Below are 14,387 nucleotides of genomic sequence, written 5' to 3'. Positions count from 1 at the left end.
CGTGTGTTAAACATGTTAATCTGTTACTAATACGGTTAGAGGAGGTTAATAAAACGTCCGAAACGTTTTTGTGAAAATCTGCTTCCGGTATATGTGTGTGACGTCACAGCCTCGCGCCACCTTCCCTTTAAATATGAAGCCTCATGCTTACTTTGTTCATTCTGGTCAAATCTGAGCGTTTGGGGATTTTATGATCACGTTAACATACAGTCTTTAAAATCCGTCTTTAAAGGTAAACCAGTTATTTTTTAATTGATTTATTGGTTTCAATATTAAACGCATTAATGAAAATGTAATGTTATTTATGGCTTCGTGTGCATCAGTTACATTTTATATGTAAACATGGTGAGAAAATTACAGGATGATGAAGTCAGTTTCTGAGTTTCATCAGACTTCTGACTCAGTTCCTGATGATAAGATTGAAATGTTTTTACTGCACGTATCTGTGAGAAATGCTTCCTTTATACACGTCTCTGTTGATGAATATAAGTTACATCGCTTTATGGAGACGATAGTGTGAACGGATTTATAGATTTCAACGATTGCGTTGTTTCGGACGCACACGGCGAGTCAGTGTCATAACCCCGGGTCCTAAAGCCCGTCTCGTTCAGGTTCTGGGAGTGTGTAACTGTGGAGTACACAGTGAAATGAGACAACGTTTCTCCAGGACCTGAGTGCAAGGGCGTCGATTTCGGTAGGGACGGTAGGGACATGTCCCTACCAATTTCCAGGGAACACTCAATTGTCCCTAGCAATAATTCGACCAAGCCTATATATATTTATACATAACCACTGATATCCGTCTGTGTCTTGTGCTTTTTTACTTATTTCATTTAACATTTATCCAGGAATCATTAAATAAGATGAAAATATTTTATACGGCGTTCTGTAAATAATAGCGCAACTTGTGGAACACAAACGGTTAACAGATTTACCCCCTGCAATGGATCCTGCCTCTGTAACTCTCTAAAATGATTGGCCTTTGCCTTTTTGAGTCCTGCCTCTCTAACTCACATCGCTGTTTGATTGGCTTTGTCTTTCTCGCTAATGTGTTGAGGTCGGCTGCAGCTATATTCCGTTGTAAGAAGCAATATGCAACGTGATTATGCAGGTTACCGGTATGTGAGGAAGAAAGTATTCTTATAACAACAGTGCACAAAATACGGGGAATGTTGTCCCCACCAAAGTCAAATAAATTATGTCCCCACCAAAGTCAAAATCAAACTTTCGCCAGTGCTACATAGAACAAACACCGAGCTATAAGGACTTAGTCAGTTAGTCCTAGATACATAAAGTGCATCTGTGTGACCTGGTGCAGACAGTGCAGGACAGGACGGAAAGCCAAAAAGACAGTGCAGGACAGGACGGAAAGCCAAAAAGACAGTGCAGGACAGGACGGAAAGCCAAAAAGACAGTGCAGGACGGAAAGACAATACAAACAAAACGGCACCAACCTGCGTAAATACGATTGTATGTTGAAACAATATTACGTTTGTGGAAATACTGGAATGAACACATTTAGTATTATAGCATCAGTTACATGAGGTATTGTAAAGTAATTGTGCAAAACAGCAATCGACTGAAATGGGAGACAGCATGTGCAAAGAACAAGACCAGTGTGCAAAACAGCTTGTAAACAGTTTAATATGATGGTGCTATAGACATGGATATGTGACTGCGGTGCCCATGCTTTAGCTGTATTACTACGTTAGGTACTGTTGTAATGTAATGAAATGAAATAAAATAAGCACTACTGTGTTAACACAATGTAATGTAATCGTGGTGCCATGGATCTCTGTAGGTGTGTATTTAATGTTTTGTGCATATCTTCAGTGAAATACACGAGAATTTGATTTATTATTTTATTATTTTTATTCAGTGAGTTCGAGCTTGTGTGAGTGCAAACGTAAGTGATTGAGACTATGCGAGTGAGTGTGAGTAAGTGAGAGCAAGAGCTCTTTTTATTTCAATCTTCTTTTTTTACTATTATGGAGCAGAAATCAGTCATGGACCACCTAAAAACAGACTGCATATTACGTGCAACATCACAAGCAAAAACAGTTTGGAAAATGCACACCAAACTCAATATAACTATCTATTCATACATCCATCCATCCATCCATATGTTTACATTGTCAATTGCTTATCCTATATAGGATGGGTGCCAATCACACACAGACACACCTATTCAAACACCACAGGCAATTTAGATTTGGCCTACAGAACATGTGTTTGGATTGTGGGAGAGCAAACCAGAGTACCAAGCACAGGGAGGACATGCAAACTTCACACACTAGCATGGAAATAAATCCCTATCCCTGGGGTTTAAGGAAAACCAATAAGCCATCTTAACATCACCCCATATATGATGACTAATATTCCAACACGCTTTGTTGAAGTTTGTTGAAGGGGGCACGGTGGCTTAGTGGGTAGCACGTTTGCCTCACACCTCCAGGGCCGGGGTTCGATTTCCACCTCCGCCTTGTGTGTGCGGAGTTTGCATGTTCTCGGAGTTTGCATGTTCTCGGAGTTTGCATGTTCTCGGAGTTTGCATGTTCACGGAGTTTGCATGTTCTCCCCGTGCCTCAGGGGTTTCCTCCGGGTACCCCCGGTCCAAAGACATGCATGGTAGGTTGATTGGCATCTCTGGAAAATTGTCCGTAGTGTGTGATTGCGTGAGTGAATGAGTGTGTGTGTGTGTGCCCTGCGATGGGTTGGCACTCCATCCTGGGTGTATCCTGCCTTGATGCCCGATGACGCCTGAGATAGGCACAGGCTCCCCGTGACCTGAGAAGTTCGGATAAGCGGTAGAAAAAAAAATGAGATGAGCTTTGTTGAAGTCCTTAAAGAAATGGTTTTACTTCAGTTTGCCAAAAGGGCAACATGCATCTTGAAAAATTCACATCCAGCATTTGCGTACACAGCAGTGGTGTTCCACACAGGTGCATGTTCTCACCACTGCTTATCCTTTTCTAGTTATCACTGCTGCTAATTAAAAAATAAAAAAATCTAAACTAATAAAAATGACTTTCTTTTTGGTAACTATAAGTAACTATACCTTTTAACTATACTATATTGTGCTTTTATTTACAAATTTTTACATGAAGGCCTTGGTTCAATCGACGCTTTATAGCTGGAAAAAAAACCTTTTTTATGTTCAGATGTTTATCCTCTGTGAGGAACATTCCTGCCCAAAATATCTACTGGTTTATGATCTGTCTCATAATTTTCACACCTAGATGGACATCTGTGCAGTTTCATAAGATCTTGCTTCGAAATAAAAAAAAAAATATATATCCATTTAAAAGTTTCATGTTTCACCAGTGTTAACAATAGCTGATGCTTTGGAAGAAAAATGTTAGATAATCGGGGATGTTGTTAACAGACCATCATTGTGTAATCCTAATTTTATTTTCTTGTAATTTAGCAGATCCCTCTGGGTTATACTGAAAAATACAGATAAAATCAAAGTCAATTAATTCCCTTTATTCCTACTGCATTCAGACTAAATTTGTCATACAATGTTTGAATATTGTGATCGGTTTTCCTGGCCTGCGCTTATCACTGCTGGTGCCCTCCTGCAACCTGTTTGCTTTGGATCTTGATCAAGGCCAGCAGTGACGCATCTGTTAATCTGACAAAATTGGTCCTTTTTAAAGGCCACTTTTTTTTCCTACAGCTTATGTAAGGTGTTTATGCCATGGGTTGGTTATAAACCCATGAACATGCATGTTTGTGTCATTAGTTAGGCAAAGATTGTGCCTTGAATTTCATTCCCCATTCCCCATATTGAGTTGCAGACACCAAGAAATGCGGTTTGGTTACACAAGTGGATCACACGGTGTTGGCAGGCAAAAATAGCCCTAGGAGGGCTATTAACCTTAAAGGAAAAGTCCACACTTTTTTATGTGTTTCCAATTCATTCATGATGTGACAAGTGATTCTGGAGATAATGTTCTTGTCTTTACTGTATTTTCATTATTCCTGTGAGAAATTCACAGCTGTCTGCCACACTGAAGTCCCAGAGTGACTTTAATAGTGCGGTAACAATTCCATGTAATGGAATGAGGGGAAAAAATTTTAACAATTTTAAACATCAGAAATAATGGTCAAGTTTTGCTGGACCATTAACTCCTAAAAGCATGTCAAGTTCTTCCTTTCTTTATCATTTTCCGAAAAAATCTTTAAGGCTGTATTATTGTTAAATCCAATATAAAGCACACAATGAATTCCAAGTTAAACACTCGCTATAAATATGTAGCAGTTAAACCAAGTTAAAACTGATTACATTGGAATGCCATAAACATAATTTGTTTTCTCCATTTCTAAGGAAACGTATAGGAGGTATGGTATGCCGAACAAAATGAGCTGTTTTCTCAAAGCTGTCGAAACAGCTGCTGTGTGCTGCTTACACCATATTACTTGTGGTTCACTGCAATGTGATCACTCTGTGCTCACTAACCAACAAAGGAGTTGATGATACACCAATATAGATCACGTATGGTATCATGGACATTGAACTTCAGTTGCCCTATGTTTCATTTGGAAAGTAATTGTTTATGTAGCCAGAGATGCAGATAGATGCTGACTTAGCCCTCTGGTTAGTTGATGTCAATGCAGTAGGGTGAGATGTCTTGTCTCAAAACTGGGCTCATGGAGTTAAGTTTGCACAGCTCTAGAATTAAGTAGAGATATTTTCCATTCAGTCAGTATCCAGTATCCATCCAGTATTCCTACAGCCACAGCAAGGATTTCAATATTTCTATATTAATCCTTCCTGTGTGGGTTTTGTGCTGTATTGTACGGTTATGGATTTTTATTAAATATCCAGTCTGGCAATATTAGAAACAATAATTTTTAAAAAGATTTAATTGAGGGGCACGGTGGCTTACTGGTTAGCACGTTCGCCTCACACCTCCAGGGTCGGTGGTTCAATTCCTGCCTCCGCCTTTTGTGTGTGTGTGTGTGTGTGTGTGTGTGTGTGTGTGTGGAGTTTGCATGTTCTCCCCGTGCCTTGGGGTTTTCCTCCGGGTACTCCGGTTTCCTCCCCCGGTCCGAAGACATGCATGGTAGGTTGATTGGCATCTCTGGAAAATTGTCCGTAGTGTGTGAGTGAATGAGTGTGTGTGTGCGCCCTGCGATGGGTTGGCACTCCGTCCAGGGTGTATCCTGCGTTGATGCCCGATGACGCCTGAGATGACCCGAGGTAGTTCAGATAAAGTGGTAGAAAAGGAATGAAAAGATTCAATTGATGGAAAAAAATTAAATATAAACCTGGATGTATAAATCAACACATTTTAAACCCAGGGAACAGGTGAGGTAATTTTCCTAGGAAAACTATTATACAGTATGGGAAAGATATGAAAGATATATAATATAAAAAGATATATATATATATAAAAAACCCGGTTCAGTTTTCTGTAACATCTATCAGTCTGTATGTTTAGAGGAACTGACTTCACCCTCTCCTCTTCTGCAGTGAATCATGCCTTCAGTGCCTTCTACTACGGAGAATGATCTCTCCAAAGCTTCCTGTCCCTTCGCTGGCAGAAAGACCACCAGCAGTAATGATGGACTTTTCCAGAAAAATGGGAGCGAAAGCACTGAGAATGACATTGAGAGATGGATCCGTCCTGACCTTCCCAGCAAGTGCACATGGAGCCTGGAAGCAGCACAAACTGACTCCCCACACAAACATGCACTCAGGTGAGCAACATTCATTTCTACCTCAGTCATTTATGCTTATTTATACAAACCTTTTTTTTTATGTGCACTGGAAGTAGAGTTGTGTGAAAAATTCCTGATTAATTTTGTTTTTGCACGTTTGTGGTTTTTTAAATGAAGGTTTTTATTATTAAGGGAAAACAAAATCCAAACCTACATTGGCCCTTTGTGAAAGTGTTTGCCCCCACCTGATAAAATGTAACTTAACTGTGTTTTATCACACCCGAGTTCAATTTCTCTAGCCACACTCAGGCCTGATTACTGCCAGACCTGTTCGCAATCAAGAAATCACTTAAATAAGTCCTGACTGACAAAATGAAGTAGACCAAAAGATCCTTAAAAGCTACACATAATGCTGAGATCCAAAGAAATTCAGAAACAAACGAGAAAGATCTCAGTTACTTTCTATCAGTCTGGAAAAGGTTATAAAGCCATTTCTAAAGCTTTGGGACTCCAGCGAATCACAGCGAGAGCCATTATCCACAAGTGGACCCCAAAACAACATCCAAAGAACGGCAGATCTCAGTTGCCTCAGTTAAGGTCAGTTTTCATGACGCCACCATAAGACAGAGACTGGGCTAAAATGTTCCAAGATGAAAACCGCTGCTGAGCAAAAAAGAACATAAAGGCTCGTCTCAGTTTTGCCAGAAATCATCTAGATTTTGAGAATTTGGGGAAAATACTCTGTGGACTGATGAAACAAAAGTTTAACTTTTTGGAAGGTGTGTGTCCCATTACATCTGGCCTAAAAGTTACGCTGCATTTCAGAAAAAGAACATCATACCCACAGTAAAATATGGTGGTGGTGGTGTGATGGTCTGGGACTGTTTTGCTGCTTCAGGACCTCGAAGACTTGCTGTGATAAATGGAACCATGAATTCAGCTGTCTACCAAAAAATCCTGAATTACAATGTGTGGCCATCTGTTTCGTGACCTCAAGCTGAAGCGAACTTGGGTTCTGCAGCAGGACAATGACCCAAAACAAGTCCACCTCTGAATGGCTAAAGAATAACAAAATGAAGACTTTGGAGTGGCCTAGTCAAAGCCCTGGCCTGAATTCTAATAAGATGCTGTGACATGACCTTAAAAAGACAGTTAATGCTTAAACCCTGCTGTCTGGTTTGAAAATTATTTCTGCTTGCAGTAGGTTATACGGTATGACATTGTTTTTGTTTGACCCCATAGTGTAAAAATGAGCTGATTTTTATTAACTTCGTTAACTATTTTTAAAGGATGGATAGTCCAAACATCTTACCGAACATCCTCAGAAAAATTGGGGACACACCAATGGTGCGCATCAACAAGATCAACAAGATGTATGACCTCAAGTGTGAGCTGTGTGAGTAGGACAATCTGCTGTAAAGTGACATGGATCTAACACAATGTTTAATTAAGCAGAATTTTAGATTGTGTGCTTATGTATGTATGTGTGTGTAGTGGCAAAGTGTGAGTTCTTCAATGCCGGTGGCAGTGTTAAAGACAGGATCAGTCTACGCATGGTTGAGGATGCCGAGAGTGCAGGAATTCTTAAACCTGGAGATACCATCATAGAGCCTACTTCAGGAAATACCGGTAATGTTTGTTTTGTGTGTGTGTGTATGTGTATGATGGGTGTGTTTTGTGTTTTTTTTTTTTTTTTTTTTTCTTTTTTTCTTCTCCCTGTATCTCTGTACTGCTGAAATCACATAATGCAGGACCGTTTCATTATTTTTGTGTGTATGTGTCAGGCATTGGCTTAGCTCTGGCTGCTGCTGTGAAGGGCTACCGCTGCATCATTGTCATGCCTGAAAAAATGAGTATGGAAAAGGTACAACAACCATCAGTAGAGTTGTAATAGTTAATATGAAGTGTATTAACAAACCTCATACAAGAAATTGAACACGTGTTTAGGTGGACGTGTTGAGAGCACTCGGCGCAGAGATAGTCCGCACACCTACCAGCGCCCGGTTTGATTCCCCAGAGTCCCATGTTGGTGTTGCTTGGCGCCTGAAGAACGAAATCCCCAATTCTCACATTCTGGACCAGTACCGTAATCCCAGCAACCCCCTGGCTCATTACGACACCACGGCTGAGGAGATCCTAGAGCAGTGTGACGGTTAGTACCAAGCCGGAGCATGTGTGAGGGTGTTCCTTGCCTTGCTGTACACAAAGAAAATTCCGTTTTATTTTAGCATTTATGCTTATTTACCCACTTCTAAGATCTGTGTTTTTTTTACATAGGAAAAGTGGATATGCTGGTAGCAGGAGCTGGCACTGGAGGAACCATCACTGGTGTAGCCCGCAAACTGAAGGAGAAATGCCCCAACATTAAGGTGAATGCTCACACTTAGGGGACACCAGGTTTTAGTAATGTACATACAGTTTTTTTTTCTTTGTTAATTTGTACTTAAAATGCAATCATGTAAAAAATTTCACTATCTAGTTTAAATGTATGTACTGCCCAAGGAAGATGTTTTTGTTACCAAATCTCAACTGTACCTACTGTATCTGTGTATTTATAGCATAGTACATAAATGCTGACTGTCATACTACATGCCCATTAATAAAATATTAAGCATATGACTATGAATACTACAGTACAGAATATAAAACCATATGTTAATATAACAAGAAAAGAATAGTGAATAATTGATTAAAGAAAAGTCACCTTTTTTTCACATGTACATTATAGCACAGTGAAATTCTTTCTTCACATATCCCAACTTTGGAGGTTGGGGTTCAGAGCACAGGGTCAGACATGGATACAGTGTCCCTGAAGCAGAGAGGGTTAAGGGTCTTGTTTAAGGGCCCAACTCGGAGCCTTAACCGCTTGAGCCACCACTGCCTCACTGACTACGCAATCTAATTCCTCTGTTGACAGATAATTGCTGTGGACCCAGAGGGATCCATTCTAGCTGAACCAGAGGAGCTGAACCAGACTGATAAGACACAGTATGAGGTGGAGGGCATTGGATATGACTTCATTCCTACTGTTCTCGACAGATCTGTGAGTGAGCACTTGCATAAACACACACACATGCATATATACACACATGCGCCTATATTCAAACATAACCTTGCACCAAAATACCTCTCTGAGATGATGAACAGTAGACCAGTAAGTGAGCAAGAGTGAGGGTGATTCGGTGTGAAAATTCATTAAAAGAAAAACAAATTGCGTGTGTGTTTTTAGAAATAATTTATAGACCATTTTAGTGTCCCTTTTCCCCCCCAAAGCAGTACACTGACCTAGTATGTGTTTAACATTTTAGCATTTTTAGTCCATTTCCTATGTTAATTTTGCTTTATTGAGTATTTAATCTCTTGGATTGTAATGTTTATTTTTATTTATTTATTTGAATTAGGACAGTGCACATTAATCAACAAATCAGCAATAAGCATCAGTAAATATGCCAGAATTAGAACAATAGCTAAATTTCATCCGTTGTCCTAAGGCAGGTATCATAAAACACAAAATACAACTTACTTACAAACACAACATGCATGTAGACATGTTACACAGAACAAAAAAGACTAAGTACAGTAAACAGCAGTCACATAGAAGTTAAAAGGCCACTATGAACAGAAAATCCAATGAGAAAATGATTTACATATGTGTACACTGCTGGTTTGATTTTAGCCATTGTTTAACGTGTTTTTTTAAAGGTTAAGTAATTGTCACAATTCCTAACTTGAGTTGGTCATTTGTTCCATGACTGTGTGCCTCTGATAGACATCACCATTTGGCTAAATTTAGTTCTGCGCCATTGTACATTAGTCTCCTCAGGTTAATGCTATAGTGTTTACTCTAATGTTGTTTTTTTGTATAAAATCTCTTAATGGTGACGGGGCAAGCCCATTCAAAACTTTAAAAATGAGACAGACATTTATCAGACATTAATATTTATCTTAAAATGTCTGCATCCCTGCAGCTGCAAAATGTGTAATCAGTGCTAATTTATTAATTTTTATTAATTCCTTTGGCAATTAAACACCAGCATGTCAAAAAACAAACTAATCAAGAATGGTAATCACTTTAAATCTGTGTTCTGTCAAATTTCCAGGTTTGAAGCTTAAACAGGGCGAGTCAGTAATCAGCTCCCAGTACATCACTAACCATTTTACTGTAAATTTCTTTGGATTTGTTTCACTGCAGGTTAATGGGCTTGTTGAGCAAATCAAACTTTGTAGTCACCTTAAGTAACTTGTCAGCTAATTTTAAGACAAGAGTGCTGCAGTTGGTAATGGTTGATTTTGCTTATTATATACATCGTAATATTACTGCTGTCTCGTGTGTTATTGGGAAGCTTAAGTTTTGTAGATTGCAGCCGAGATTGCCCAAGGTAGCAGTTCTTAACCTTGTGTTTGTGTGTGTTTTTTCTTTAAGGTGGTGGACGGCTGGTACAAGTCCAACGATGAAGAGTCATTTGCTATGGCTCGTATGCTTATAAGAGACGAAGGTCTACTTTGCGGTATGGTACACCTTAAATTTGTATTCAGAGAAATCAGGCTCTTGGTGCTTTAGCATTTTTACATGTCAGTAAGACACCTATATAAATAAGTAAAATTTTGCTTCATTTAGTAATTTTCCACCTGCTGTTGTTTTTAGGTGGCAGTTCAGGCACGGCCATGGCAGCGGCAGTGAAGATGGCTAAAGAGCTGAAGGAAGGGCAGCGCTGTGTGGTCATCCTTCCTGATTCCATCCGCAACTACATGTGAGTAAAAGGCTGTTTCCTACATTTCTGGAGAAATGAGTACAAAAGGAACGGTATATACACTAAATGAGGTTTTTAGTTTGATACTAGATCATAAATATATCAAGTTTTCATGTGTACACATTGCCATAGTTACTCATCCCAACAAATAATGTGATGCTTTAAATAGATTTTGTTTGAGAGATTTAGCTTCCCAGTTATTTCTGTCCAGCATACAGTCAACTGAGCACTGGTGGTGTGTGAAATGTTTTCTTCACACACTTTGGTACTGTTAATATCAATCAATTGAATATTTGAGTATTGTTGCTGGTCATGTGCATCCCTTTATTACCACAGTTTACCATCATCTAATGGCTACACCCAGCATGAAAATGCACCATGTTACAATATCTCATTTCATGAACATGACCATGAGTTCAGCAATTTTCAATGGCCTTCTCAGCCACTGGATCTGTATCTGATAGAAATCTTTTGGGATGTGGTTGAATGAGAGATTCACAGCACCATTTGAGAGTAAATGGAGGCTCTACCCAGTATTAATTTAGTGATCTGCAAAGGGCTCTGTACATGTGTGTGTCCATATTTGTAATTAAACGCTTAAAAAAAAAAACTTTTTATTTAGGTCCAAGTTCCTGAGTGACAACTGGATGTACCAAAAAGGTTTCCTCACTGCAGAAGACAGCATGGTTAAGAAACCCTGGTAAGGAGAGCATGATTTATAATGTTACATATAAGTAATGTCTCTTATAGTATGAATAGTTTGTTTTGCTTTAGCTTTAGAAAATTAAACAAACAAAAAAAATTCTTTCTTGCAGGTGGTGGAATCTCAGGTTGCAGAGTTTGAACCTTTCGGCTCCTCTCACTGTACTGCCCACAGTCAGCTGTCAAAAAACCATCAAGATTCTGAAAGAAAAGGCATTTGATCAAGCACCTGTCGTAGATGAGTCTGGGTGGGTGTTGTGGGTGACAAAATCACATTCAATCAATCCAATTCATTGTAATAAATCTAATACACACACACACACACACACAAAACTGTACCAGTACAATACCAGAAGGTTTAGAATCTTCTATTGTAGCACTGCCTTTTGTTGACGATTAGGAAAAAAAATGTTCGGATCATTTAATAAAAAGGGAAGGGTAGAACACACACACTTTAAGTATCAAGGTGAAATATCAAAGTGGTATCCATTGGTTCACTAAGTGGTTTTCCTCGCTCTTTGTTTTAGGGTCATACTTGGGATGGTAACACTTGGGAACATGTTAGCCTCTGTGCTAGCTGGAAAGATCAAACCATCTGATCCTGTCAGCAAAGTGCTCTACAAACAGTTCAAACAGGTACATCACACAGCCATCTTTATTGGCCTAGCAGGCAGTGCTGTGTTGGGCAAAAAGGCTGAAATACTAACATAATACAAAACCTCCTTTTCTCAGATATGTCTAACTGATAACCTCGGTAAACTCTCTCGGATTCTGGAGACAGATCACTTTGCCCTGGTGGTGCACGAGCAAATTCAGTGTAAGTGTACTATTTATTTATTTTTTACACATCATGACTTCCTATTAACACTCCATCACCCCAGTGCAATAGTGAACAGCTTTCCCAGATAAGGCCTTTTAGGGTTAGGAGAGGTTCACTGATTGCCGGTTTGAAAATTATTCTCCAAGGCGTCTGTCAGCTCTGGATATCCCATACAAAAGAAAGTGAGCTCTCTTTGCTGAATCACAAACTTCTCCTGATAATGGGAAGGCAAATGCTACTGAGACTTCTGTATCCAGTTTGATGCTAAATAATTTGTTTAGCACTACTGTGACACACCCTACGTGTAAGCTGTTTTGAAAATACCTGAGAATGATCACTGGGGGAAAAATTCCCTATTATTGAACACTTATTAAATAAAGTTTTTTGTTTTTTTTCCCCTATTCCATAGCTTGAAAACAGTGGTGCAGCTGATACAATGTCTTCATATTAATTTGTGGAGCGAGCGTTCTCCATCACTTCATATCTAGTTTTATCCAGAATGTAGTCTAGCACCTATGTTCAACTGTACTTGATACAACAGGTGTTGTGTTTTTCCCCCAGCTTAAATACATTTCAGGAAGCACAGGCACTTGAAACTAGCCAAAATTTTGGTAAAATTGTTTGATCCCCTTTCCCAATCACACTACAAAAATATTACTATACAAATTCTTCCGTACATCAGACACACTGTACAGAGTTGCACTTTGAATTTGAAACTAATATTTGTCCAATAATGCCATATTTTTTTTTAATATTGGTTACTTAAAAGATGTCATTAGCATTTCATAATCAATTTAATGTAGTGTACTTTACAAAGAGTAACTTTGAGTAACTATATAACTTTAATAGCTGATTTTTGGATTTGTTTTGGATAATTGTTTATTTAAAAGGTCAAAGTCTGTGCCTACTTATCTGAACAAAAAGTGACCTAACCTTGTTTTTTCCTTTCAGATTTAACAGATGGTTCCACGATAATGAAGCACATGGTGTTTGGAGTAGTGACGGCCATTGACCTGCTCAACTTTGTTACAGCGCATGAGAAAAGGGAGCGGTCCATTTCTGAATGCACAGATGACCAGTGAGAAATGAGCCAAAAATACTGGGGCATTTGTGGAATGTATTTTATGAACTGTGGATGCTCAGAAGTTCTGCATTGGTGAAAACTTGTGAAAGTTTAATCTACCAAAATATTTAAAAGAATCTGAGAAAACTCCAGGAAAAATTGCTTGAGAGAATTTTTGTCAAGTTTTCATATAATTGTTGCTCATGTGAACAATTAAACCATATTAGAATATATCTTGATGCATTAAATTGAAAACATTGGTCCTAAAACCTTTTTTCTAGAAAGATTGTCTTTCTCTTCTTTGTGTGTTGTGTTGCATCATGAATACTATTAAATGGTACTGTTCATAATAAGGCTGTAATATTGTGAAAATAAGAATTCTTAAGCTCTAGAGTAGTGTCTTCTTGCAGAATCAGATTTTCGCATCTCATTAAAATTTTCTTTATTCTTTGCAAAAAAAATAGTGACACTAGAGGGCGGTGTGCTTTTTATTGTCGTGTTTTTTGTTTGTTTGTTTTTATTTTTTTATTTTTTTTTATAAATGGCCTAAGGAAAAAAAAACTTGAACTGTTTAAGACTGTCTGGAGTCTGATGCTTGGTTGAGGCAGCAACATCACGTTTAAATTGAGGTAAGTGTAAGACTCTGAATGTGCTAATAAAAAAAGAAGCAAATGTAAAGTTTTGGAAGTCATTATTGCATGCGCTATGCTGTATCTGTATGCTGCAGATATGGCTCTGGGTTTTTGATCAGAAGGTTGGGGATTCAGGCCCCATCCCCACGAACCTTTGGGTCAGAAGCATGATCCTTAACCTTTCTACGCTATAGGGTGCTGAACCTCTGCTCTGGTCCCAATATACCAATGAGCTGGGATATGCAAAGAAATTAATTTCTTTGATTTCCTTGTGACAAATACATTATTCTTTTTCTTTGTGTACTGTTGCCATGGGCGTAAATCCCGGGGGGGGCGGGGCGGAAAAAAAATTACTTAAAAACTATCGCTCTCTCTATTGTGAAAAATATATGTATGTATAACTAAATAATTGTATAAGTAGAAAAAAAACGCAAATTTAGAAACATTGAAGTTCCCTCTCCCCTTCCTCGCAGTGGTTTGACCCACTGCCCATCCATCCATCCATTTTCTACCGCTTATCCGGGGCCGGGTCGCGGGGGCAGCAGTCTAAGCAGGGACACCCAGACTTCCCTCTCCCCAGACACTTCCTCCAGCTCTTCTGGGGGAATACCGTTCCCAGGCCAGCCGAGAGACATAGTCCCTCCAGCGTGTCCTAGGTCTTCCCCGGGGCCTCCTCCCGGTTGAACATGCCCGTTACAGCTCCCCAGGGAGGCGTCCAGGAGGCATCCGAAACAGATGCCCGAGCCACCTCA

The 14,387-nt window shown here is 39.2% G+C and overlaps 1 protein-coding gene across 1 annotated transcript; it reads left to right on the top strand.

Moving 5' to 3' along the window:
- The first annotated feature begins 74 nt into the window (after window positions 1-74).
- cbsa (cystathionine beta-synthase a) lies at window positions 75-13,681 on the top strand. The gene is made up of 15 exons (XM_027156257.2): window positions 75-232; window positions 5,480-5,706; window positions 6,957-7,063; window positions 7,162-7,296; window positions 7,452-7,531; window positions 7,615-7,819; window positions 7,945-8,036; window positions 8,585-8,710; window positions 10,091-10,175; window positions 10,313-10,418; window positions 11,041-11,118; window positions 11,234-11,368; window positions 11,648-11,756; window positions 11,853-11,937; window positions 12,892-13,681. Exons 2-15 carry the CDS (start codon window positions 5,486-5,488, stop codon window positions 13,020-13,022), a joined length of 1,695 nt encoding a protein of 564 aa, XP_027012058.1. The 5' UTR covers window positions 75-232; window positions 5,480-5,485; the 3' UTR covers window positions 13,023-13,681.
- Window positions 13,682-14,387: the final 706 nt, after the last annotated feature.

This window comes from Tachysurus fulvidraco, chromosome 18 (genome assembly GCF_022655615.1).
Source record: "Tachysurus fulvidraco isolate hzauxx_2018 chromosome 18, HZAU_PFXX_2.0, whole genome shotgun sequence".
Classification (NCBI taxonomy): Eukaryota; Metazoa; Chordata; class Actinopteri; order Siluriformes; family Bagridae; genus Tachysurus; species Tachysurus fulvidraco.
This window is presented reverse-complemented; position numbering and strand designations above follow the sequence as displayed.

Bases quoted from the DNA above. Each gene is read 5' to 3' on its own strand.
- cbsa (XM_027156257.2), top strand. From the start codon at position 5,486: ATGCCTTCAGTGCCTTCTACTACGGAGAATGATCTCTCCAAAGCTTCC. The intron at 7,532-7,614 runs GTACAACAACCA...ACACGTGTTTAG, and splicing joins AAAAAATGAGTATGGAAAAG to GTGGACGTGTTGAGAGCACT. The intron at 7,820-7,944 runs GTTAGTACCAAG...TTTTTTACATAG, and splicing joins GATCCTAGAGCAGTGTGACG to GAAAAGTGGATATGCTGGTA.